This window comes from Nilaparvata lugens, chromosome X (genome assembly GCF_014356525.2).
Source record: "Nilaparvata lugens isolate BPH chromosome X, ASM1435652v1, whole genome shotgun sequence".
Classification (NCBI taxonomy): domain Eukaryota; kingdom Metazoa; phylum Arthropoda; class Insecta; order Hemiptera; family Delphacidae; genus Nilaparvata; species Nilaparvata lugens.
The window spans coordinates 19,061,319-19,088,825 of NC_052518.1; the positions used below are offsets into that span (position 1 = coordinate 19,061,319).

General features: G+C 31.3%; 2 protein-coding genes across 16 annotated transcripts in view; one reads left to right on the forward strand and one right to left on the reverse strand.

The window, feature by feature from the left end:
* Nucleotides 1–27,507, reverse strand: part of LOC111049332 (nuclear protein MDM1) — a 116,344-nt gene that overhangs the window by 27,443 nt on the left and 61,394 nt on the right. For 7 of the 15 annotated variants that reach the window (XM_039442593.1, XM_039442590.1, XM_039442592.1 and 4 more), the window contains 5 exons: nucleotides 23,745–23,933; nucleotides 11,909–12,191; nucleotides 6,635–6,746; nucleotides 5,487–5,661; nucleotides 2,962–3,101 (listed from right to left, as the gene is read on the reverse strand). In XM_039442593.1, the coding sequence (XP_039298527.1) occupies nucleotides 2,962–3,101; nucleotides 5,487–5,661; nucleotides 6,635–6,746; nucleotides 11,909–12,191; nucleotides 23,745–23,933 (899 nt within the window). The remainder of the gene's footprint in view (nucleotides 1–2,961; nucleotides 3,102–5,486; nucleotides 5,662–6,634; nucleotides 6,747–11,908; nucleotides 12,192–23,744; nucleotides 23,934–27,507) is intronic. The other 8 variants (XM_039442604.1, XM_039442603.1, XM_039442601.1 and 5 more) reach the window with 3 other exon arrangements.
* On the forward strand, nucleotides 945–12,282 carry LOC111049361 (BTB/POZ and MATH domain-containing protein 3-like). Its single transcript, XM_039442605.1, has 2 exons — nucleotides 945–1,289; nucleotides 11,303–12,282. The coding sequence occupies exons 1-2, from the start codon at nucleotides 962–964 to the stop codon at nucleotides 11,359–11,361; spliced, it is 387 nt and encodes a 128-aa protein (XP_039298539.1). The 5' UTR covers nucleotides 945–961; the 3' UTR covers nucleotides 11,362–12,282.

A 27,507-nucleotide genomic window follows, 5' to 3' on the forward strand; every position in this document is an offset into this window, starting at 1 on the left:
TAACAATGAGCTTATAGAACATTAACTTCAATTTGAAGTATAATTTCACTATATTACGCATCTTCCAACGACTGTTGAGATAAATTTAAAATACAAATTTCAATTTAATAATGCAACTTTATGAATTACTTTTATTATAGAAACATTCCCACACACAGGGTATTGTGAGGCTTACATTCATTCATTTGTTAAATATGAGTGTATAAATAATATTGTTCATGTATTGTATCACTAGGATATAAAATAAATGTAGGTATTTTTATATTTTATAATTAGGAAACTTGTGCAATCAATCTATCTATTGTTTTTGATTGATAAATAATTCATAAAAAACTTTACATGTATGTGTAAGACAGCAAATGTGTGAATAAAATAGTTGATGAAGATGATGATAATAATCATGCCATATGATTTGAAATCCATGTTTTGAGTGATCTAAGGATCCAAACTATCCAAGTAGAATATACTACAGGTGGAACAATTCTACAAAATTCTAACAATTTCTTTTTCACGAATTTTGCGAATAGCTTTTTTGATTTCACAACTCACTTTTCCGATGCGTTTCAAGGGAATGGGCCCCATCTTCAGCATTCAGGCAGTATCTTAATACTGAAAAATTTATTTTAATGAAAGGATTCCCTGCACGTTGAATATGAGCCCAGTATCGTCAAACGTATCCGGACTTGTCACAATTATAAAAGTTGTGAAGCTACTGATGTAAAAAAACTATTTACCTACAGTTCAAGTTGGGATGAAAGCAGCAGAATAATTTAAATACAATCCATTATTGGTTTTTGTTGAGATATAAGAAAAATTTAATGTTCTAAAAGACTTGATTCTGCCAACAGATTATTTTTTAACCTTAAATTTTTAATTCTAAGAGAATTGTTTGGTTTTGTTCATTTGACACACACAACTTTTATTTTTCCAGTTTTGCCCACGCTTTGAATTATTAACAACTATGGGATCCAAAGCTGGAGAAATACAAGGAAATTCCTGTAGAAATCCAAAGAAATATGGGAAAGGAATGCGAGGAGATTCGGCTTCACCTGATAATCAGAGTTTTGAAACCCGTTTCCACCGTTTAGTGGACAGCGATATGCTCAGTGATTGTGAATTTGTGCTCGGTTCGCAAAAAACTTCCATCAAAGGTCACAAAGTGTTTTTTTCTGCCGCCAGTGAAGTTTTCCATGCAATGTTCTGTAGTGATTTAAAGGAGACAAACCCTGTGCATGTTGAAGATTTGGAGCCGGAAGGATTCAAAGCCATGAAACAATTCATCTACACAGGTGAGATTGTATTTGAATCGGTGGTTCACGTTTTGCACACTTACACCGCGGCACGAAAATACATTATTTCAAACTTGGTACAAAAATGTGTAGAGTATATTAAGAAAACACTGAAACCATCGGACGTTTTAGAGTTACAAGATTCTTGTAGACAGTATTGTATCTCTGAATTCGATGATACATGTAGTAAAATCATCAGACAGAATACTAGGGAAGTTTTGAGTAGTGCATACTTCCCATTCGCCAGTATTGATACGATTGAGTCCATCTTGGAATCCCCTACCCTAAATCTTGAGTCCGAAGTAGAGATTTTTATCCATTTCGAGCGGTGGGCTTTGGCTGAAACTCAGCGTCGAGAAATCCCAGCCAAAGATGTAGCCACTTCTTTCAACAGCCTCAAAACGTATATTCGATTTCTCACAATGAGTGGGGAAGACTTTGTGACAAAAGTTGAACCTTCACCACTATTGACCCGTGAAGAGAAGTATGCAATTGCTATCAATAAAATGAAATTTAATCCGAAGGTGACCGCTGACAGTATCTCAATGATTCAGGTGCCACGAACACTCAATTGTGATACCAATGTTTATAAACACAAAAAAAAGTTCCAATTTGTAAATAATAGAAATAAGAATGGATTTAGGATAAAGAATGCAATGGGTTTTCATGGAAATGCTATTAGTGGCTGGGACATTACAATAAAAATTCACATCACCAATTCCGCTCAATCGATCAAATTTGAAGCGGATATATTTTCTAAAATGAATAATCCTTTTGATAGTGGAACAATTTCACTTTTGAACACGTTAGTTATAAAATCGAAATTAAGAGTAATTGCTGAAAACGAGTGCGATGATCTATTTTTTCGGAATCAGAATGATTGTATGATACACTTTCACAACGTAGATGAGAATGTTTGTTTTATGTTTGAAAGATATGATTTACAATTGATAACTACACCTAAGAGCAGTTTGAAGGCTCGACATTTTTCCAGAAATGGCAAGAGAAATAATTTAATAACCATTCAAACATGGTTTTCATTCACTCTGAATGGAATCGAGTTTTAAGCTAAAAGCTACTTGTGGATTTCATGTTATCTTGTCTTCAAGTTACTTGTTTAATTATTTGGTCCGATAATTAATACAGGTGTCTTTGTTATACAGGAGACCGGGTCTGATGGGTCTCCGATCGAATATATTGAGTGTGCAAACATTAATGATTTTTTCTATCACTTTTTCAACATTTGATTCTTTCCGGAATGGTAACAAACACGATTCCTCGGTAATGCATCAAAACATAGGGAGCTATAAGAGAAATATAGATGAATTTATAATAAAATTATCCTCAAGTCTCTAACATCGTTTCAGCTGTATAATATTGACCAAAGCATGGCTGAATGACGAGAATGACTTCTTGAATATTTATAAATTGGAATGTTACGGGGTATAAGCTTCTCAGATCCTATAATAGCTTCAATTAGTGTGACGGGTGGTAGTTACCACGTTACCTTACCTAGTTGCAAGGAGATTCAGCTGGGTTTTGAATACAAAAATAGAATTGTGATACAAATTTAACAAAATAAATTTTTCTCGAGAAGAGTATAAATGAATTGAATGAATGCAGGCGGGTTTTGACAATGTAAGAAGTTGAATATGAATAGAAGTTTTCTTACTTGGGTGTTGTTGACGCTAGACTGAGAGCGGATAGAGACGAACGCCGAGAAACCTGTTCCCATAATGTGATCTGCTTGTTGTAGAGCTCAGCTATATGCTGCGGCACCAACTCTGTTCCCCATCCGCGATGCTGTATCATCAGAAATTATATTTTTCTATAAGTTATTTTCATCAAGAACAATAGGAACAATATGATACATTAATATTAATATGAACAATAAATCATGGTATCTTCTAGGGCTAGTCAATGTTCTTAAACAAATCAACTAGTCGACTTCTAGTTAGTTCTAGTTGAATTATTTTACTTTGCTTCTAGTTAGTAAAGGTGAATATTAACTCTTAAATATGCATTTTCTAGAACTTCACAACTCTATCAATAACTTTGTTTATCATATATCACACCCAAGTTATTGGCTCCCTTAAATGTGGAATATCAAAGCCATTTTCTTGTTGCAAAATTTAAAATCTTTTTGCACACTACTGCGTTTTACAAATCGCAGTAGTGTGCATAATCAAATCTTAAAAACCGCAACAGACTATACATGGAAAAATCATGAGTTTAAATGACACAAAAGTGTAGTAGCTTCATCATACCGACACAAAAACAATTGAGACTTAACCCTTTGCGGTCGGTAGGCCAGGTCTACTGTTGTAGTTAGCTCGGAACAATTTTTGTATTTTTTGTCCGTGAGGTCGGAGGTAGGATGATACACTATAATGGCCACTAGTGCTTTTCCTACGCAGTCTATTGGGCCACTTTAGTGTCCTGTCAATTTCTCTGCGAATATCTAAATTTATGTTCAGAAATATTTATGATAGTATACACCGTGTCCCACGAACAGGTTTACACGTTTAATTTAATATTACGTGCCATTCATGCACCGAACTTTTTTAAATTTCACACAGTTTACAAAGTAGGCTCTAAACATATTATGGAAAAATTTCAACTCCCTAAACTTCGTAAAAACAAAATGGCGGCATATTGAATAACGATACCTTAAGAACATTAAAAAGGTGTTTTTGGTTCTATAAAATATTTTTATTGTTGCACTTTAAGGAAATATGAATTTTAAATAAAAACTAGTACATAGCCTTATGAAAAACCGCGGAGTCCAAAATTATTTAAATTGAAATCCATCCACAGCAACACACTGATAACAGCGCTTAGAAATGATTCGTAAGCTCTTTCAAAGAAACTCCGCGGTAACCGGAGAAGTTCCTCTTCAGTTTTGTTACTAATTGTTTTAGTTCCTCATCATTATTGAAGCTATGAGTATAAACTTTTTCCTTCAAGTAACCCCATGAAAAGGAGTCACAAACAGTTAAATCTGGTGTTTGGGGTGGCCAATCCAAAAAATCACTACCGCGACCAATCCAACGGCCATGAAGTTAGTCATTTAGTAATAATAATTGTTTGACATGATTTTCGAAATGAGGTGGAGCACCATCTTGTTTGAAGATTGTTTGATCCATTTCTGGTAGCATCAAATGAGCCAAGACTATCGCAACGTAGTGAACAAATCAGATGATAACTCATGAAAGTAGTTTTTATAGGAAGCGAATTAGTAAAATTTCCAATATGCCGCCATTTTGTTTCTACGAAGGTTAGGGAGCTGAAATTATCACAGAATATTTTCAGAGTCCACTTTGTAAACTGTGTAAAATTTAAAAAAGTTCGGTACATGAATGGGCACACAATATTAAATTAAACGTGTAAACCTCTTCGTAGGACACGGTGTATATCATAGTATACTTATAAAGTAGAACTATTCAGGAGTTTGCTGCACTGATTATTTCCCAAAATGTGTTTATAGACCGTAAGTTCATAATCTAGAAAACAACTACATGTTATAACAAATTTAATATGTGATAACTGTGGTGTCAAGGCAGGAATTTAAATTGGGCTCTGTTTTGAGAAATATCACTTCTGATAGTTAATTGTTTCAAAGAAGAAAAGTGAAAAGAAAATTTGTACTTCTACATTTATTAATTTTCCAATGACTTTTATCATTATCAATATCTCATTGTTTTGTTGATTAAGCGTTAAAAACAAACTTCTAGGTATTTTAACTTTCAAACTGAATGAAAAAATTCAATGAAATTAATTATTTTTATTTTTTTATTGTAGAATATGTGAAATCACTCACGATTGCACTAGTTAGGAAAACATGCTCCAACCTGGTGATGCAAAGCGTGTTCTTGTGTGCCCAGTAAACTCAGAAGACGCTATGGCCATTATAGTAGCCCATCCAACCTGAGAGAATATTCCGACCCAAATGGTGGAATATATGATTTACTTGAAATAAAAACTAATTATTGTAAAAAAATCCACTAAAGAAATTATGAAGATTATTTGTGATGATAACTAGTGAATTATAATTTTTAAAATATAATTTGAAAATTATTATTGTGAGTTTTTATAATTGCCTGATTCAAGGAATTGTTGAGGGTTTCTCTGTATGCTACCACATTGTAATTTTCGAATAAGTAATAATTTAGCAACAAAGTTATTTTAGTTAGATACCTTGTATTCACCAGCCTTCCTTCTAAGTTCTAGTACTTCTTGATACCAGGAGTCCTCTGACTGCAACTCAGCTAGAAGCTGTTCAGGCTCTTTCTTAGGCTTGAATTTTCCTTCTACATAATTATATTGAGAGAATGGTCGGAACTTCTTCTTATATTCGGTATTAAATTCATTCCTGGAACATACAGAACGTACATTCAGTAAAAATCTATGAAACATCCGAAACAAGGATTAAATGAGCGATATAATCGAATACGAATGGAAACAGCAAATATTGAATACCGTATATTTGGCGGTATTGCAACACTGTGCAAAACATTCCTTATTTAGGCAATGATAAATAGGAGATTCTATGCAAATAGATCATGAATTTAGCATCCTCAGGATTAGGATTACATTTTCTACTTCGATGCCATTTTAAACTTGCATCATCTCTGTTCTTACCTATATTGTTCAAATAGATGGCTATACATAACTATCAAGAGATTTTATATATATTATCTGTTAAAATATTATTGAATATTAGAAAAGAACTCAGTTCTAAATACATGAGTACGATGAGTGTATATGAGTGCACATAGAGAGCGGTCAGCAGTAATTTTTATTTCATTTATACACACACATGCACAAAATGAAAACAACGATTGGGAGAGAAACAACAGAATTAATCCAAAACTATTTCTTTCCCGAATTTAGATAGTTGATGAGCCAGTCTGAATGAGGTTATGGTACCAATTCTTATTTCACAAAAATTTACCGTCAAAATATATAAACACTGGAAATTTGAAATCTGAGTTAATATTAAGTAATGTAAGTATTACACTTCAAAATCCATTTATAAATTGAAATATATGAAGAAACTTGAAAACTTTTACCCGTTATTTTTAAATTGTTAGTTCAAACAGAAATGACGTTCTGATTGGAACAGGCAGGCACTCTCTGTGACAAAGTTCAATGAATAAAACAGGCAATGCAGACGAATTAAACTGAACTGATCGATGAACAAGACAAATTCACTGAAAAACTGAAATTGGGAACTAAAAAATGTATAATTTAAAAAAAAACTTTACCAACTATGAAAACACTATCAATTCTACCAATTATACAAATAATTTGTTTATTTTTCAAATTTGAATGGGATAATTTACCTAAGTAAAGGTTTTTCTTCCTTGCTAATAGACTCTTCTTGGATTTTCTCTTCCCCATCATCATTGTCAATTGTGTCATTCTTCATACTAACTAACGGCTCCAGCTCTGCTGCTGTAAGAGAATAACTCAGTTAATATTCAGTTCTTAATCGATTTAAAAAAAGTCGGAGTGTTGGATCTTCAACATATTTATAATCGTAGTAATTTTGGAGTTTTAGGATCTTTTACTTGACACAAATAATTGTTAATCAAGTTACATTAATTGCAAGAAATGTTCTTCAGTACATAATGATAGTCTAATGTATTAAATTCATCAGAGTGCTTAGAGTCATAGAGTCAAACTTCACTTGGATCATAGTATTTCAATAATATGATAATACCAAATTTATCAAAATGTTTTATATTATAGTATCAATTTTTACGAAGATTTTGTTTCAGTTGTCTACTATCCAAACAAATTATTATAAAGAAAAAATCATTTAATTCTATTATTCGTTTGATGAGACCCTTGTGCCTTGGAATGCACGCAGATTTTACAAAATGTTTTAGTACTTTTGAAAAAGGTACATAAACTTTATTAAATAATATTATCGACCAATATTTCATGCTATTTTGAAACTTCAGAAGTACATGGTTGCGCAGGGAAACGGAGAATTTTGAAAATATAGTAGGCAGTACTGTAGAGCTAGCAGTTGTTAGATATTTTGAAGAATTGATATAAACATATAAGGTAACAATGGATTGGACTGCTGTGAAACAGTTAAGAGAGCATTCCAATTAAGTAACAATGGATTACTGGACTGATGTGAACCAGTTAAGACAGTATTCCATGAAACTTATGAGAGAATATTTTGACAGCATTACTAGTTCAGATATTTTGAATGCAAGGTGTACCGTACATGTGATGCAACAATTCAACAACTGTAGGAGAAAATTGAAATCAAAATCACTGTCACTCCCCAAGATCTTCTAAACTTTTATTCCACAGTTTTCATAACAGGTTGTGAATGCCGAATAGTAGAACCACATCTCTGATGTTTTTTTTGAAAAATGTAGAGGCACTTTTGGAAATCGATGGCATAGTAAACAGAAGTGGTTAATATTCTTATATCTACAAAAGGCTAAGCCCCGACAGACTGAAATCACACCGCAGCCCAAACTACTGAGCCTAAAAACTTGAAATTTTGCACAATTGTTTATGGTAGCCTCAAAACATCCACTAAGAAAGGATTTTCAGAAATTTGCTCCCCTGAGGGAGCTGGGGCGCCCCAAAAATTTTGTACTTTTTAACCGTTCATTTCACAGCAAAGTCACAAGGAACTTTTTTGTTCAGCTACGAAAAAAATTAGATCTATGCAGAAAAATTCTGATCAGGAGCACAGGGGGGTTCAGGAGAGGGCATTTTTCGAAAATTTTGATGTAAAATCACACTACAGCTCAAACTAATATTGGCCTACAGACTTAAAACTTTTCACAAATATTCTTCAAACATGCTAGACGCGCACTAAGAACGGATATATTGCCTCTAAGGGTTTTAAAGGATGAAAAAGGATCCTATTAAGTAAGGTTATGAACATGGTAAAGTGAACGCCATATGGAACTGAGATAATTGACACATGATATTCTAACATATTATGTTGTAATCATTAGAAAGCTTAAAATAATTTTATCAATTAGCTGATCGAATTAATTTTGCGTTTATCAAGAGCGCGAGCTTGCCACGTGTGTGTTCCATTGTTGAATGCTTGGCCAGTTCGGTTTGCGCCTTCTATCAGCTGTATATGGAGTCTCATACATTCCGATTAGAACAGAGCACAGAGATTCTCTTTGGTTAGGAGTTTGTTGATAATTCTTTTTTCAAATACACATTTTATTGCCATCAGAAATCACATTGAAAACTTTCTTAATAGACAACAAGATTACAAAAACAAAATGTCAAACATACACCTACATTTATTTGCAGCACGGCCAGAAAAAGACAAACTTGAGTACTAGCCGTGAGTTCATTCAATATGACTTATATAGCCTATTAATTTTTTGTTAATATTTTGTGAGTAAAAAGTACGAGTTGATGAGAGATTTGAGTATTTCCTTTTATTTGATTTAAATTGTTATTCATATTGTAGTAGTCGGGGACACTGCAATCAAAAGTTTTTTATTCTGTAGCTAATAAATTTCATAAGTATTGATTGTCCATAATGGAAGTGATTGAACTACTTGAAGTAATGGCTTACTGGTCCCTCATAGAATTTATAGTATTCCTGGTGACTGAGCCTATCTTTTTTCAGCGTTGACTATTAATAATAAAGCTCTATTTACAACTAGCTTACCCGGCGAACTTCGTACCGCCAAACAGTAAATGTAGATCATGTCACACTTGACTTTATTTGGTGAATCATGAAATTTATCTGACAATCGATATTTTCATTTACATCTCAATACGGACTTCCTATGTGCTTAGTCATGCAGCATTCATTATTCCGAAAAAATATTCTTCTCAATCAATTGGTAGTAATATCTATCAGTAAAGTGTTGAATTAAAAAAATTATATAAGTTGAATCAGTGTTTCAAAGATGAATTTAATGTTTTCATAGTTGTTGATTGTCAACAGATGGTCCAGGAAATATGCGATGTACGATGAATTACAAAGAATTCCATACGGTGTCCTTTCTATCTCCCATTTTAGGATGAATATGCTACGCTAAATTCAAAAAGAAATGTAAATTAGTATGTCATTCTTCAGTAATTATTATTATTATTATTATTATAATTTTTACAAGAAGCACTGACCGGGAGAGAAAAACTAAGGATACTCCTTGTACTATTTCTCTCCCAAATTTAGATAATAGTTTAAAAGTCCGAAATGAGGTTATGATTCCACTTTTCTGAAATTTAGTTCTTTTTCACTCAAAAGCAACTAAAACTAAGAATTTTGAATTTTGAAGGTTGAGAAACTGGATAGGAAACAAAAAAAATTTCACTCAAATCACTGATAATTGAAACATTTTCACGTAATTTTACAAAATTTAGAGCCGGAAAAATAGAACTTATTATTCAGCACAGCTGTTATTGAAATATATGATTTTATATTAATGAATGCAATATGAACAACTCTCTTTCATGAGGTGAATTATTTTTTTCCAACATTTTCCAGTTTCTCAATGATAGGGAAGTGATAATATTATTTGTATAGATCTTCTAAGGAACGATTATCTACAGCTGGTACCAATCAACTACACTAACTTCAACTCCAAACTACCGTTTTATTACCAGTACATAATTTATCACAAGATGACGTGTTTATTATACAGCTTGTAACTTTAGGTGCTAAATCATATTATCACAATATGATTTTGAATCATGGTCATCTTTCCGTTCTTCGGTAGCTGCTCGGCCGAAGATTTCGAAAACATAGGACTGTGAAAAGGATTAATAAATAATGATTATTATATCCCCCCCCCCTATTAAAATTTCTGTTAAAAAACCATCCTCAATATTCACACAACATATTCCCAAAGTTTTATGCCGTTATATCAAGTAGTTTTCAAGTCTATGGGGAACAAACGAACAAACAAAACAAACACACAAACAGACATTCTATATATATAGATTTACATTCGGCTCAAACAAAAACCTCTCCAAATGGAGGTAGAATGATAAGGTTGACAACTTTCAGTTCTGTTGTTTCAACATTTTTTTTTCGAATCACTTTCAAAAAGTTCATGTAGTACCTACTATTGTGTTTGAGACACTTCTGGCGTTATCATAGTTTCACCACTATTCTGTTTCAAAGTCCTATCTCTTGCAGTCGTTAACTATATATATAATACAGTAAAGAGCTGTCTTATACACCTACGGGATAGGAAAATTATGTTTGACGCATCATCACGTCTGAACTACTGGACTAATTAACCTGAAATTTTGCATATAGATTCTTAATTAACCAAGGATGGTTATGGGCCTATTTATAATTCCTCAAAATTTTATTACGTCAAGTTTTCAGTTTGTCAAGTTTGAAAATAGATCCTTGCGGAGCACGGGTTCCTGCTAGTAATAAATATATTTTTAAAATGTGGTTTATGTGATTAATGAACGTAAGTTTTATAAGGTAAACATTTGTGGTGAATGATTATAAGTACATAATCTACAATCATGTTGATTGTAGAGGAACAAACGGCGCCTTTTGGCGCATGTGACTATGAGCATGTTAGATCGTTTAATGAGTTTATTGGTGGAATAACAAATGTTTCACTATTGTAGAGTAAGTTGGTTCAAGTTCAAGGCTAGACTATTAGTTGTTTATTCTTATATGGAACTAAATTAATTTAGATTATTGATAGGAAACTTTTGTATAAGCGTAATTTTTAAGAGATCTTTTGTAAGATAGTATTTAATTTAAGTTTGTTTTTATTTCTAAGGCCAGAAGTTGATGTAATCATGAGTGCTTTTGTTTTTCAAATATTCTTTATTAAGTTTTCCATATATGTATTATACCTTTGGACTTTGTTGTTCTGGATTATAATAGAATTATTGTATACTGGCTCGTTTCATGTAAACTTGAGGAGCAATAAACAAGATTCAAAATCAATTAATAACATTATTTCAAAATAATAATGAGTTGGTTAAATGTTTTTATGAGTTTATTAATGAAATTGGCATTATTTCAGAGCTTCCGGTTCCCTGCGCCAGCCTTCAGTTCAAATACAGTGTCCCATGTAAGGTGTAACAGCCGAAGATCATAGATTCTACATGAAATTTGCAACAATAAATTTCCAGTAAAATTTTCTTATATAGACCTTAGTTTTCGAGAGATATAGATTTTTCTATATTTTTCAAAAACTATCAGTCAAAATCTAATTCTAGGTATATGGTTGAAAACAGGAAGAAATTTTCAAAAATATTCATATAATTTGTTTCTTTGTTTAACGTTTTTGAACTTTTTATCAGCGTTCAAAAACGGTTTGAAATTTGGCTTTGAACTCGATGAATGTACTTTTTTCAACTTTGATTCCTCATAAAAAGTTCAAAAACGTTAAACAAAGGAACAAATCATAAGAATTTTATTGGGAATTTCTTCCTCTTTCCAAACATATCCTCAGAATAATTATATTTCGACTAATTGTTTCCTAATTATTGATACTTTTCAATCTCGAAAACTAAGGTCGATATAAGAGAATTTTGCTGGACATTTTTTGTTGGACACATGGTTTTCGGATGTTACACATTTCGAGGGACATTCTGTATATATTTGAATTTCGATACTAAATACTAACCAGTCTTAGTGTCCTCAAGAGGCCTCTTCTTGTGAGTTGGCACAATATGTCCCCCAGTCGGCTTGATAGCACCCATCGACAGCGACTTCCTCGGTGGACCAGCTGCTCCCCCTCCCTCGCCATCCATCTGATCGTCGGTGGCGACTCCACCGCCTCCACCACCTCCGCCCCTTGGCCAGGCGAACTGGAGGCGGTACTCGGTGCTGATGCGGTTCACGGCTGACTTGAACACACCCGCAGTTGAACTGCACTGGTTGTTGTTGTCTGGCAAGTAGGCGATCATCTAAAACACCACAATCGTCATAATTAACCAAAATGTTAACTCAGATCATATCATCATTAGAACTCAATAAATAATAATGAATGAAAAAGCACCACAATCATAATAATTAAACAAAATGCAAACTAAGAACATATTATGCAAATTAGAACTCGATGACTAATCAATGAAAAAAGATTGAAATATCAGTAAGAAAACTTGGAACTTTATATTCACATTAAAAAATTGATGCAACAACTCAAAACTCTATTTCCTGGTTGCACCGAAGCCTGTGTTTAATTTCAACAGTGATTAATAATTTTAAGCGTGATTGAGGAATCTTCAAATTAGAATTTCAAGCTGTTGCCAGAAATACAAAACAATAACAAAGACACAAACAAACTACTAACAAATTACAAATAGAAGACAGATAAAAACAATTACAGTCACTAAATACTGGTCAAATATTCTGAAACAAATTTAATTCTATCAATTGAGCAGTCAGACTGCTTCTGACAGTTATTTCGACTTGAAATAGCAGAGAAGAGTAAGACAAAACAATCTACATCAAATCATACCACATTCTATATCTATATAGAATATATAGTACAAAATATAGATGATGATATATTTCACAAAAATGTTTTAATTAGTCAACCACTCTTCCATGTCAACTTAGCAATTTAGAATTGGATACAGTTCACCTCATATCACACCACATTTAAAATACAAAAAAATAGTCTTCTACTACAGTAAATTTAAATCCAGGTTAATTAAGATCTTACACTCTATTAAATGTTATTGTTGTATGGCCTGTTCGATCTCATCAGAGTTATCAATCAATTGGTGGTAGCCAATTGATTGATAAATATAAAATTTTAAATATAGAATTGGATTAAAGTATCGAATGTTCCTTAAAATTTACTTATTACAAAAAATATACAGAGTGTTTGAGAAGTAGTGTCGAACATTCTAGGGTATTGTTCCTGGATGATAGGAGACCACAAATGTCGAATTTGAAGTGTCCAAAACTCAGCGGTTATTTTGATATAGCTGCCATTTTGTTTTTTTCACTTAAGAATTTTTATCTCAAGAATAAAATGTTGAATTGATCTTAAATTTGGCATGAATATTTATGCTATGAAGACTCAACTTTAAAAAATAAAATAAAAAATTTTCGATGTAAGTTTTCAAAATGGCGGCCATTTAAAATTTTTGATTGCAAATTTCACGAAAACCAATCACTTTACAAAAAAATTACAAATGTTATCAAGATTTCAAGGATACCTTATTTATTGAGATTGGTCAGAGAATAACAGATATATTGATTATTTTCGTACTGCATGCATGACCATGAACAAACAAGATCATCTGAAAAACATTGTAAAATCAGATGGAGCCATACCGTGTTTCAAAGCGTCATCTTGAATACAATTGGAATCGAAAATTTAATATTGATGTTTAAATGGTGATAAGTGGTCATGCATGTAATACGAAAATAACACTAATTTCTTCGTTATTCTTCGACCAGTCTCAAAAATGAGGTACCCTTGAAATCTTGATAAAATTTGCTAAATTTTTTGTCTCTTGTAATTTTTTTGTAAAGTGAACGGTTTTCGTGAAATTTGCAATCAAAAATTTAAAATGGCCGCCATTTTGAAAATTTACATAGATTTTTTTATTTTATTTTTTAAAGTTGAGTCTTTATATCATAAATATTCATGCCGAATTTCAGATCAATACAACATTTTTTGTTCTTGAGATAGAAATTTCTAAGTGAAAAAAACAAAACAGCAGCTATAAGGATAACCGCTGAGTTTTGGACACTTCAAATACGAAATTTGTAGTCTCCTATCATCCAGGAACAATACCCTAAAATGTTCGACACTACTTTGAAACATAGAATAACTATGTACTATGTACTTTAATAACATAGTTATAGAATAACTGGTCTATAACTCTATAACTGGTCTAAGCTTCGCAAACACTATATCCACTAGACACGGATCACTCCTTTTCAATTACCAAATAATTTCAATAAAAATAACTGTTTTGAAACCTTTTGTAACTAGGCTAAGACTTTTTCAATGGTGAAAGTTTTCGAAAAAGTTATATTTCCATATCTATTCAGTTTTCAAATAATTTTGTGAAAATTGACGGAAAATGTAGTAACTTACCCAGTAAATTCAATATATATTTTTTTAAATCTATTTGATAAAATGGCAAAATGAAGTCAAAGCCGTCACATGAACATAGTATTTTCAAGCCATTAGCTATCGTCAGTTTATTAATTTGATGCTCTGTGACTTCGGACTCCACGTGAGTCCTTTGAAACTTTCCTATATATATATATATATATATATATATATATATATATATATATATATATATATATATATATATATATATAACCGGGTCTGATTTCCAGGATCCGTGAGAATCGAGAGTTTGCAAAATGTGTAACTTTTGTCGTCTAATAAAATAAAAATCCGTGCGTTTTGGTTGAAACAAATCTTGGAAACATATTCAGATTGCATTTCAATTTCATTTTCTAGAAGTGATTTTTACATATTTTTATAGATTAATAATAAAAAAAGACAATTAATATGTGTGAGTAAGAAACTTGAATAGAATTTTGCAAATCAAGCCTTGAAATACTTTCTCATACCAATGCTAGGATGCACTGTTACCTCACACTCTTCAATGGCGCCATATTCAAATCAATACAATGTACGTGGATTCATCAATACAAATAATAATTAATAATACTATGTTGAAGTCTCACAGTTCAAGATCGTTGGTATTTTGATAAGAGTTATCCACATTATACATGAGAGTGTTCGGAGAGTCACTGTGCAACATGTAAAAAATGGCAGTGAATAATTTCTCCTGATGTGCAAGGCTTACTGTAAAAGGACTGCCAGTCGCATTTAATGTAAAGTAAAGTAACATGTCATTAGAATATCTGTTTTATTTAAAATGTCTAGTAATTTATTTCATCCCCATAATTCAAGTGCACAGTGACTTTTCGAAAACTCTATATAAATAGTGGAAGTATTCAAATGAATAAACAAATCAAAGGAGTCAAAATATTCAAAGCATGTTGAGTTGGTATTTAAGTTGTTGAGAGAGTATTATGAACATATTGTGCTATAGATAAAACACTATAATTAGGCTATGCTGCTTGTTGAAATAATATTTTGATTGATAATCATTTCAGTGGTAAAATATGTATTGCATTAACTATATTTTTGATGGAAACATTATTCAGAGGTAGCATACCTACACACTTAAGCTGGATTCACACATATCAGTGACAGTGACCTGTAGAGTGATAATATTATTTCCATAAATTCTAATGGGAGAATGGGACTATTCATACTCGCTCGGCCATGCTGAGTGGGAACAGTCCAATCAGAACTCATGGAAATCATATTTTCACTGTGTTCGTCACTTTCACTGTCACTCATATGTGGGCATTATCTTTAATTGTTCAAAACAAGTGTAGCAACCACGACGTATAGGCAGCATATAGAATATTTGAGCTGTGTTCAAATCATTTTCTAATGGCGAATGATTTTTTTATATTGGAATTGAGAAAGTATAGATATTGAGAAAAATTGGAGAGAATATGGGAACAAAAATAACTGAGTACAGCAATCACAAAGAAAAACTCTTTTCAAGATATTTGAAATTCACTTTACTGACACTATTATAATTATTTTACTGTGAATTCCGATTGGTGGAAAAATATACTCAAGTAGAACAGATCAAAGTTTCAAATCCAACTTCACTTCTAGTGAAGTTCTATACTCCCGGGAACCATTTATAGTTCCTAACAATATCGAGCAAGAACTCACTCCAAGTTAGTACCACTTGTTGAATGACACTTAAACAGTTGGTAGAGAGTGGGCTTTCCACTTTCACGAAACTTTTGGTATTTGCTATTTACCAAAACATATCAGGGACTAGCAAGTTTAAATATTCAAAATTGATTTTTACAAAAGTTCACCTCATTGGATTATGAATATATAAAGAAAATCATAGTACCTAATAAATAATCCTTTAATAAGTTCACTTTTTAATACTTCTTCTATTGGTGAGTTTTTTAATAGGTAATTTGACGTTACTCAACTTTACATTGTGAAGAAAGTACTGTTTTGAACAAAACAAACAATGATATTACCTATCTGATCTAAGAAATGTGAATAAAATTCGGGGTCAACAAAAAATTCAGAATTTTATACTTACCATTGTATTAAAAATGAAGCAATTAATAAGTATACTACAAATATCAATTATTATCTGTCACTATTTCCGCCCACATTATTTATGTAAAATGTAAATTATGATCTATTTGATGATATACAACATTTTTAATATTATTGATGTGAAAATCTCATGAATGAGATATTAAGTTTAATCATGTATAAAAACAATTATTCAAAGCATGAACTAAGTAAAGGATAGAGTTCTAAATGAAATATAACAGAATAAATAGTACATAGGTGTAGTCGTGATAAGAAGTAGTGACGCAATCAGTGGGTAGAATGACCGTCCTACATACGTGCATAGAACTTCAGAAATCGATATTTTAGTGTGGCACTTAAAAGTCGACCATTTAGTTTTTAATTTTATATTTTAATGATTTATCATCTTTGAGAGATGTTTCAGTACAACAATTAGCTACCAAAAACTACAAAGGTACAATAAAAAGGTGGACCACCTGTTATCAATAGAATTGCATAATATGCGAGACACCAAAATGCACTCAGTTACTAACCTATAATCTATTATCGGCAAGTTCTTCGAACTGTGTGAATGAGGAGAGCATATTCCACAGAATATTTCAGTTTTGTAGAAATTAAGTCACAGAGTTTTTCCATTACAATATGAGATGCTCTGACAAATGAATGTTGTTATCTGAAGAGAAGAGAAAGCAACTCGCCAGAACAAAATGTAATCTCATCAACCCAGAAGGAACTGAGCTCCAGTTTTCCCGTTCCCGGCACATGAGCAGAAAACGCGTCAAAATTCAATAACAGGCGCTCGCAGCGTCACAAGTGGCGAATCCTACAGTCAGACTTCGTAACTAGACAAGGCTTGGCATCAAACTCAAAATAGATTTTTGCACCGGTAAGGAATAAATTAGTTCAATATATTATGGTAACTGTAATTATATAGAAAAACCTATCAAGTAGCCCTGTAGAAATAGATAAAAAACAGAAAATTTCAAAACAATAATGAGTATAGTTGAGCTGAAATATTTTCTCTTTTTCTCAACATCACTCTTTGCTAGCTAAACTGTAGGCCTACATACATGTGCCAGACATGGAACGAAAAACTGATAAGTATGGATAACATCCTATTGTATATTCAAAAAAGGTAACTTACCTGGATATTGAATTTCAATGAAATAATATTAAAATTATAATATGTATTCTATTTGTTTCACCAAGAGAAGCATTTTCTACAGATTATAAAATAATATTTCAATGATAGTAATAAACATATAACTTGACGCTGACTTTCCAGAAAACCTTGTTATCTGAACTCATATAAAACATAAACAACAAGAATCCAAAAGTATAAATTGGAAATCTAGTTAAAACCTTACAGAATATAAATTATATACATTTCAGTTATGAGGAAATTTGTTTTTTATTATCAGTATAATAATACAATATTAAGATTAAATGACAATCAAACAGAAGAAAGATTTAGAAGGAAAGGATACCTCCAAGCATACCAAAGATAGCCTACCTCTTTGAAGGAGGGTTTCTGAAAGGATAATATGAAAGAATTGAGAGTACCTACTGTTTTAAAATTAACAAGGAATTTACCTTTGATTATATGCAACGACTATTGGTTATATTTGGTTACCACGATATAAAAATCTAATTTGAACTGTTAACAACAATAGATAATCAATTATTTGCATCTGCTCTTGTAGAATATGTTTAGGACAAGCCTAAAAATACTTAAGTTCCTAGTAGAGAAAATAGGAGCTTCTAATAATCTGAAATTAAATAATTGAAAATTTAGTATATTGTTATTCATCAAATTATCAAAATTTAAAATTTGAATCTAGCAAGTTTTATTCGTAACATAGAAGATGCCTGGGAATTGTTTAATATAAGACTTTAATTAAAATCTACTTAATAAATCAATTACCCATTTCTCACGAAGTACAAGTTATTGTGAAGAAGTTATTCATAAAGAATTCCTCCAAATGATTCATCAGAATGTGAATTGTACTGAAATATACTAATAATCACTCGATATTATTATTATTATTATACAGAAATATATTGATGTTAACTGTCTTTTTTTCTTTAGGACATTAGTAGCCGAAACATGTCGTGACGAAATAATTTAAAAAGGATACTCAGATTCATATTTTTATTTATATTGATGTTTATGTATATCTGAAAAAATCACCGTAAAATCAGTATCATGCTTACAGAAACAAGTTGAATACAATTAATGCTACATTCATATCGCGATATTCATACAAGAGAAGCTATAAATATAAAGAAAAATAAAAATCTCAGTACCCTTTTTGAAATATTTTATCACAACATGTTTCGGACATTTATGCGATTTTCAAGTGATATGAAGTAAAAAATACTGCTGGAAGATTCTTATTTTGATCATATGTTTTTATGAACTAGGACTGTAAATTTTGGTGTTCAATTAGACACCAATAACCCCATTTTTGATAGAATCATGCGAATTAAAACCCAAAATTTACAGTCCTAGTTCATAAAAACATATGAATACACTAACATATGATCAAAATAAGAATCTTCCAGCAGTATTTATTTATTTACTTCATATCACTTGAAAATGGCATAAATGTCCGAAACATGTTGTGATAAAATATTTCAAAAAGGGTACTGAGATTTTTATTTTTATTTATATTTATATTACAAGTAGCCCTATACAGAACAGAGATAAAGAGAAGCTATCATTATAGAAGAATATGGTATACTATTATTTGCTATGTAAAACACATAACTCGTTCAAATAGGACTTTTCAAAAGTATTTTTCTGATTCATATTCAATCAGTGGATGGAAATATATTTACTTGAAAATACAGATACATCTTGGATAAGCCAAATTGAATAAATAGGTAAGATAAGTCTTTACACTTTATAATTTGGACTACTCTGTTCTAGACTACAACATGATTGTTATTTTCGAATAGAACGAATGGAATAGCGATTGGAGCGACTAGTAGTTTGTTCCCTCATCGCTAATGAAAATGAAACATAAATGGTAGCATGAATGCGTGCAACATGCATAAAGTTTCACAGAAATATATATCAAATAATATTGCTAAGGAAACTACTTGGCTACAAATTTAAATGAACTATTGGATAACAAGAAATAGTTTCTAAAATGAAGATCAGTACAGTAATGATTTTACTGTAATGGAAACTGACAGTAATTACATTATTGTCTTCCTTCCATTCAAGGTGATGAAATTTCAGTTCCATCAATCTATTAAAGCTTGATGAATGATTATGGTGCATTAACTTGTATATTTTCAGTCCAAGCTTTCTTGATATTTTCAAACATTGAACTAAATACTGTATGATGATCAAATTGTGTCAATCCATAGGTTTTCAACCATACGGGTCACTCATCGTACAGATTTTAATTCTTCAAAAATGATTCTTATCATATAATGAGAATTTCAAATTTTGAACAGTTCAAAAATGATGTGTTCTCTTCCACACCTGGAATAGTATGAAAATACTGATTATGCAGCCTCATTTGACTAAGCATTGATTCAATCCAATTGTCATTTCCAAATAAAACTGTTTGTATGATTACTATGTATAATATACTATGATTTGTATATGATTTTTGAGAGCATGAGCTCAACGAACGATACAGGTTTTCACACTCAAAAGACCAAATTGAATTTCCTGTTCTTGAAAGGATGGATTTCAGATTTTTTAAGATTACACTTGCAAGGCTTCACCAACAGTAAAGTTATTGCGTAACTCTTGTTAAATTCCTAAATGCGGGTATAATTTATGTAGCAAATCCAGTTAGCTGAGTTATTAGTTGATTGACATTTTCTATGTTTGCAGACTACTATACTTGTAAATTGGTTTACTATTCAATGAATTAGAAAAATACCTCTATGAAATATACTTAGTCTATTATACTTATTTCCAGTCGATACAAGCAAGTTTTCATTAGCACATGCATGAGAGCTGAGGATATTTTTGTCTTTTCCTCGAAAAGTAAACGGCAAATCATGTTTGTAAAAAATGATTTCATTTTAGATTAAACGATATTCCCTAGAACAATATGAATTTTTCCAACCTCTTCAAAAGTTTCACTGGGATAAAAGATTTTACAAAAATGTACACCTGTTAAGCACTAACAATATAAATTCATTGAAAAATCTAAAATCATCAATTGCATAGCAATCGACGTCTGAGGCGTGTAGAACCTACATTTGAAAATTGTCACATAAATAACGTTGAACGAAGTTTACTTATAGGTGACACTAATGTCGATCATTAAGTCACTGAAAGTCTTCTCAAGCCTCCTAACTAGCTAATCTTAAAATTTGTGCTCGGTATTTTCAACCAATTCCGATAATGGCTCTGATAAGGTGCAAAGGCATGTATATTATGGTGCTTGTAAGTGTCGATTAATTTCCCCCTGTAATATCCTGCTATTAAAGAAAGTTGTGTAACAGCCATTTTATCTAAATGTTTTCTGAGCTGTGTGCACAAGCAGATAAAAAAAGAAAAATAGGAAAGAAAAACGTGAAGGATAGAGAAGGTTGGGAAAAATAAGAAGGAAGAGTAAATGAGTGAGGATCAGGATGAATGAATGATCAGATTCGCGAGTTAATCTCAAATAATGTGATTGATATAACTTTTACTGAACAATTGACGAATGTTGATTATAAAAAATCAATATTAGTATATAATCCAAACAGATTTTTAGCTGAAGATTATGCTCACATGAGCCCTGGCCAGGGTTGATCAGCGATTAAGATAAGGTTAGACAGATAAAAATACAGGCGATACAGATAAAATGAAGTGATTAAAATATACGTGCCTAACGAGATAAATAATTGAACATCTAGGTTGACATTAAAAATGAATATGGAAATAGATGATCCGTCTAATCAAGATAATTATTTTACCAAAAACTGAAAAAATGATGCATTGTAATGTAAAAAAAACACAAGAAAATTAATGAGAATGGATTTTTACAATCTTTGGAATAATGATTAGAATAAGGTGAAATTAATTAGTGAGTTACTGAAATACATGAAAAGAAATATTTTGTTACCGAATTTATTGATGACAATAAGAACTTCCTTGCAATAGTTATTTCCTGTATCTATGAATCTATTTCATTTTTATTTTACTGATCTTTCACAAAAAAGATAAAATGTCAGAGTTAGGATAGGATGAACAGACGATAAAAAGAACAAGGAAAGTACTAAAGCCGGTTGCAAAAATATAATTTGTGTAATATTTCATAAAATAGAATGTAAGAAATTGTTTGAACGAACAACAGTTTGCGACAATCATCTTGAATTCTCAAGATGTCCAGTTCTAAATTAAAGAGAATAATTGTAGTGTGAATAATTATTATTTGGTATAACTTTTATTATACTGAGTTGGCAGCCATTCATTGGGAATTACTCATGTGTGAATTATCCAGCAAGATGTGAATCTCTATCAATTAATTAAAATCAAATATATTTTTTAATAGTCATTCTACTAATCAATTATTAAAAGCAAATGGTGAAATATTTCAATAGATGTTTTTAAATATTTATGAGTTCATTTCATCTAAATATCAGAAATAATTATTTTTAGTGTAGCTATTCTTCCAGCTGAAAAAATTCTACAAGCTCAAGATGGAAACTCTGTTGATGCTATTACTCTAGTGTTAAGTGAAGACAAAATGTTTGTGTGTGTTTTATAGTGTTTCAGATATAAGTTAATCGGATAGGATTTGAATAGATCTGGATGATAAAATATAAAAGGATGGAGGAAGAATATTTGAAGCAATGGTTGAGCAATACAGTAAATGAATCCGAGGAATTCCATAAACAAAGGAGATATAAATAAAATAAAATAATTATTTCTTGAAGGGAGTTTCAAAACTAACATGAATGTTAATGATGATAAGTTATTGCGAAATTCATAGAATATATTTGCAGAATTTGAATTATCAAAAAGGGAATTATTTTTCACCTGCATGATTTGAAATTTTCAAATTTGTTTCATAGGGATTTTCCAAGATGAAGTTAACAAGGTTTCATAGATTAACTTCATAAGTTTGCGTTATAAAATATTTTTCAAGAGAGTGTGCTAATATTTAATTAATGAAATTCAAATTCAAATTTATTTATCCATCAAAAAGCATATTTAAAAAATAATAGTGTAACAATAACAATAATATAATGGATATACTCCCTGCGTGGATGATTTGTCTGTGTGCAGGGAGGAGTCGGACTAAATCAAACAGTTAAAATATACTGGTTTGATTAAAGGAAATAATGATACTGAAAGATATCCTACAAATCTTAGTAAAATATGTGAAAAGGAATATATATATATATATATATATATATATATATATATATATATATATATATATTTACAGTATAAACATACAATTGCTAATAATTACAGCACAACGGCGCTTAAGACCACTTGACAGTCATAACTTTATTATAATATTCTGCAGTGAAAATTTGATAAAAAATAATAATAATGATAAGGATAAGTATGTGAAATAATATGTTGGCATTTTTAAGATTAATAAGGCAAATAAAAAAAGAAAATCTAGAAATATGACTCTAAATATGCCAACATATAATCTATAGATATGCCGAACTCATCATACTGATCTAACTGTATATAACATCAGTATCTTTACGATGTTCAACCTTTGTTGGAGATTTATATTTTTTTTTAATAAATGGTTAACATGGTTCTCATTTTGTTTTATATACTCAAGACAGCGCACTAAAATGTGATAAATTAATAGACAATAAGTGGATAGGAAATGATAAGTGATAATTTAAGAACTCAATATAAATAAGTCTGTTTTAAGTCTTTAAATTTGTTTCAAAGGGATAACATATGTACAAGGCATGGTTTGCATGTATTATAGACTAATTTCAATTAGACTAATTAATTTCAAGATAGAGCACTAAAATGTGAGGAATGAATGGAAATAAATAGTAACAGTGTAAAAAGGCAGTATTAACAAGTCTTTTTATTATTATTTATAATAATAACTTTATAATAATAACTTCCCCATCTAACTTTGTTAGATGGGGATGGGAGGGAGTTAGTTTTAGTTTTCATGGTTTAAATAATATTTTTCAAGACACTACGAAGTTTGTAGAGTATTTTTCAAGTGCACTAAGATGTGATAAAAAATCTAACGGTGTAGGACACCAGTATGAACGAGTCACATTCGTTGGTAGATGGTTTGTCTTGCAACCGGGCACTAAAGACTAGTAGTAATTGAACAAGCAGGAAAGTAAGAGAAGCTGAGCAGTGTCCTCCTACCACTAACTGGTCAGTGTCCTTGTCAAATCGGCAAGGATCGGAGTCACTGCGCGAAACACGAGGCCGGGCCCTTGCTCGGGGGCTGAGCCCGTAACGCAGTCGGTACTCAGACTGAACGGGAGGCCCTTGGACCGGGGGCCCCTCTGACTTGCTGCGCCTAGTCTGTCTCGCCCCGCCTCGCTCTCCCGACTGAAACAGCACACACATACACCGTTCACACTCCCCTGCAGCTGTGGCCGTCACCCAACCTAACCTCAATCCAACCCAACTAAATCATAATCTAGCCTAGCCCAACCTAACTGGAAATGAAACTGGTATTAAAACTAACTAGATACAAATTCAACTGAATCATAATCTGGTGTGAACCAAGTACACAGAAAATAAACTAATCAAACTGACTTCCAATCCGTCTCAGTGGAAGCATAATATGGTCTAACCTAACCAATCTAACCTACAAATATTATCAAAGTAATTCATATATGTCTTGAACATTCAAACAAAATGATAAACTGATCAAACAAAATCATAATCCAATCAAACTGAAGCATTTTCAAGCCTCATCTAGCCTAACTGGCTCATTGAGATTGTGATCAAGACTAGACCAACCTAATCTGAATCCTCTCTACCAAAATTATAATCTGACTATCTGACCGAGCCAAACCTCACAAGACCTGTCAAAACTAAATCATAATTTGGCTTGAACCCACCAAACAAACTATAATCCAAACCAACAAAACTATAATGAGGGATAGCCCAACTTGACAAAGTCTGACTAACAAAACTATAATCTAACCAAACGCAATACAGGCAAAGCAAAATGAGACCATACCAGAAATAAGAGACTATAATCTGGAAAAACTAAATTCATCAAAAACATTATTTGACCTAATCCAACTTAAAATAAACCATAACCATACGGTTTGTAATGAAACTATAATCCAGCTGAATTCAACTCATCAAAAGAATTAACGCAACCAAACAAAACGATAAATGAACCTATCAAACTATACTCGGACCACATTTGACCTAACCAAAGGAAGAAAATAATAAAGCCCCCATAGGCTACCAATGCAAACCGAGCCTCATAAAAGTACAAAACATGATGAGCTAGAGAGCCCCCTCCTGCTAACATCCTTGGAAAATTGAATTTTAACTCTACTGAAGGATTTACCATTTTAACAAAATGATTTCTATCTTACTATAATGAACAGTAGGCTACTTTTTCAGGTCCCATTTTCGTTACAAATTTATCCATGTGACAAGTTCCAATAATATTATTGATCAGCTGTTTTGAAAATTTTGTTACATGGGGAATTAGTTGTATAAAACAATCATGAACTATTTAATACATGTGTGAAAAAAAATATTTCTCACATTATAGCCTACAGAACCCTCTTTCTGTTAAGTTGAAAATATTGAAGTCTTTCAAAAAGACTAAACAATGGTTGGCAAACCAGAACAATCAAGAAATAGTTTCAGCACTATGTTCCATTTTCATCGATTAACAGTTTTTGTTTTGATGTAAGAGTATGTAGCATACTTTTTTAAAAATATTTATTTTAAGAAAAATTGTAAAGATCAGTTTTGAACTCAATGTTCGTCGTAACTACTTATACAAATTAGAAAACAGTAAAAATAAGGACAAAGCTAGCAATTTTTTGAGAACTTTTTTTAAACCAAAAAACTATGTGAATTTATAATAAATATCAACTGGCAGGTCTGAGGTATATCGAGGGAATCCCTTCAGACTTAGTCTTCATCCCATTCTATCAATAACGTCTTTGCTTTCTTCTCTTTTTTTGGGAAGTGAAGATTTTGATGAAATAATATGTGCTACAGCAATTACCCTCTATAGAGCTCTCAGTACTGGTATCATTCAGTTATTTTTTAAATTTGTTAGTAAAATGCTCACCATGAATCATTTAATGAAGCATCAATTGGACCAATACTAGGAAGTGAATACGTTTGTTAATCTGAAAAAGTATTTATGGAAAGCCAGGAAAACAACTTTCCAACATTTTTCATGAGACAAATTTCTTCAAAAACAAATTATCTCTGTCAATAACATCTGTCTCTTTGTGATTGTTACCTCATTATGATTTATTTGCTGCTAATTGAAGGACGATATTGATATATTTTAAACATGATGAGACGAGCTATTATAGGATATTGTTTTAACATTATTATTGGTCTATGGAAAAATATACATACCGTAATATAGAATATCAATTTCAAGCTGGTACAAATTTATAAACAAAAACCGCAATCGGCATCTAGTTGCTGTGATGATTTATTTTATATTGGATTTATATTATATTTACTTACTTTCCTATAAGATTCGGGAATGAGTATGTCTTTATATTGTTTATTACATGATAAACCTAATGCAAGCAATTTGCATATTCATTGAAATTTGAAATTGGAATTGATGTTATTTTGTTTGAATATTTTGATGTTAAATCTACAGAAAGTGTGCTATAAATCTAGCTTCAACTTTTACATCAATTCCTTTTGATGATTGGAACATAATTGAGGGGTAACTTAATGAGACAAATGAAGTGGAAGAATTAAAGGGAAATATTTGGGAGCTCGAATTCTCCGTCATTACAATCTCAGAACATAGAAACAAAGAAAATAGTATAAAGAAAATTTAAATGGTTTGTTGAAATTGAAATGATAACAATAAAAGGATTGAGGAAAGAGGAATATTTCAAGGTGACAATATTAAATATGGGAGATAGGATACATAAGAAGCTCAAGCATAATCGAAAAACTGAAGAAATTGAGAAATATGTATATTGTACTGTATTATAGTTGTGTAAGGTTTGTTGTACTGATGTATTGCATGAATTATCAGGAAAACAAATAAATCAATACCATGTAATAAGTGCATATTGTTTAAAAGCAAACATCAAACGAAGAGTGAACACATCGAATTAAAATTGACTGAACAGATTTTCAATATTCATACAATCAGAACACCATAATTATCCACTCACAGAACATAATGAAGGATTCCATGATATGATAAATACATTGACACATAATAAGCATTCAAAAATGTATTTCCATATAGCTTAGATGATCTTCAGATTAAGCACAATCGTGCGGTGAATTTTATTACAGATTCAAGTGAACAAGTTGCAAGAATATGAGTAAATGTGATGAATAAATAGACATTTAGAAACAAACACACAGGAATATCACACTTTACATTAACATCGAAAGCGAACATTCAGGATGCATGGATAATGGCGTGGAACACTCACAAAACATGTACAATACTGAGTGAAAAATGACATAAAATAGTTTTGTTCTTCAGTAGACATCCACAAATACCCTATAATATTATTGTTCCACAAAATAAAGCAGAATAAATCCTTATTTGCATCCCTCGAATATAAATCACCAAAGATCCTTATAAGTCTCTTTAAACATTCTATATAGAGTTGAAAATGTATTTAATTATATTAAAAACAATTGAGTGTAGTCTATTATCAATGGAGTTATCGAACTGAATAATTTCATCCGTTCTTATCAACCAATTTTCAATAAAGTAGTTGGGATATATAATCATGATGAGTAATTGGACTTGAATTTCGTCACTGCGACATAGTTTCTGATCAAATGAGAATCCCATTAATTATTGAGAAATTGACTAAACGAACGATATGAATATCAACGATTCTGAGCTCCGTATGCTGAAAAAAACTATTTTTTAAAAACAGAAATTAAGGTACCATGAAAACTTGGTTTTTCATTG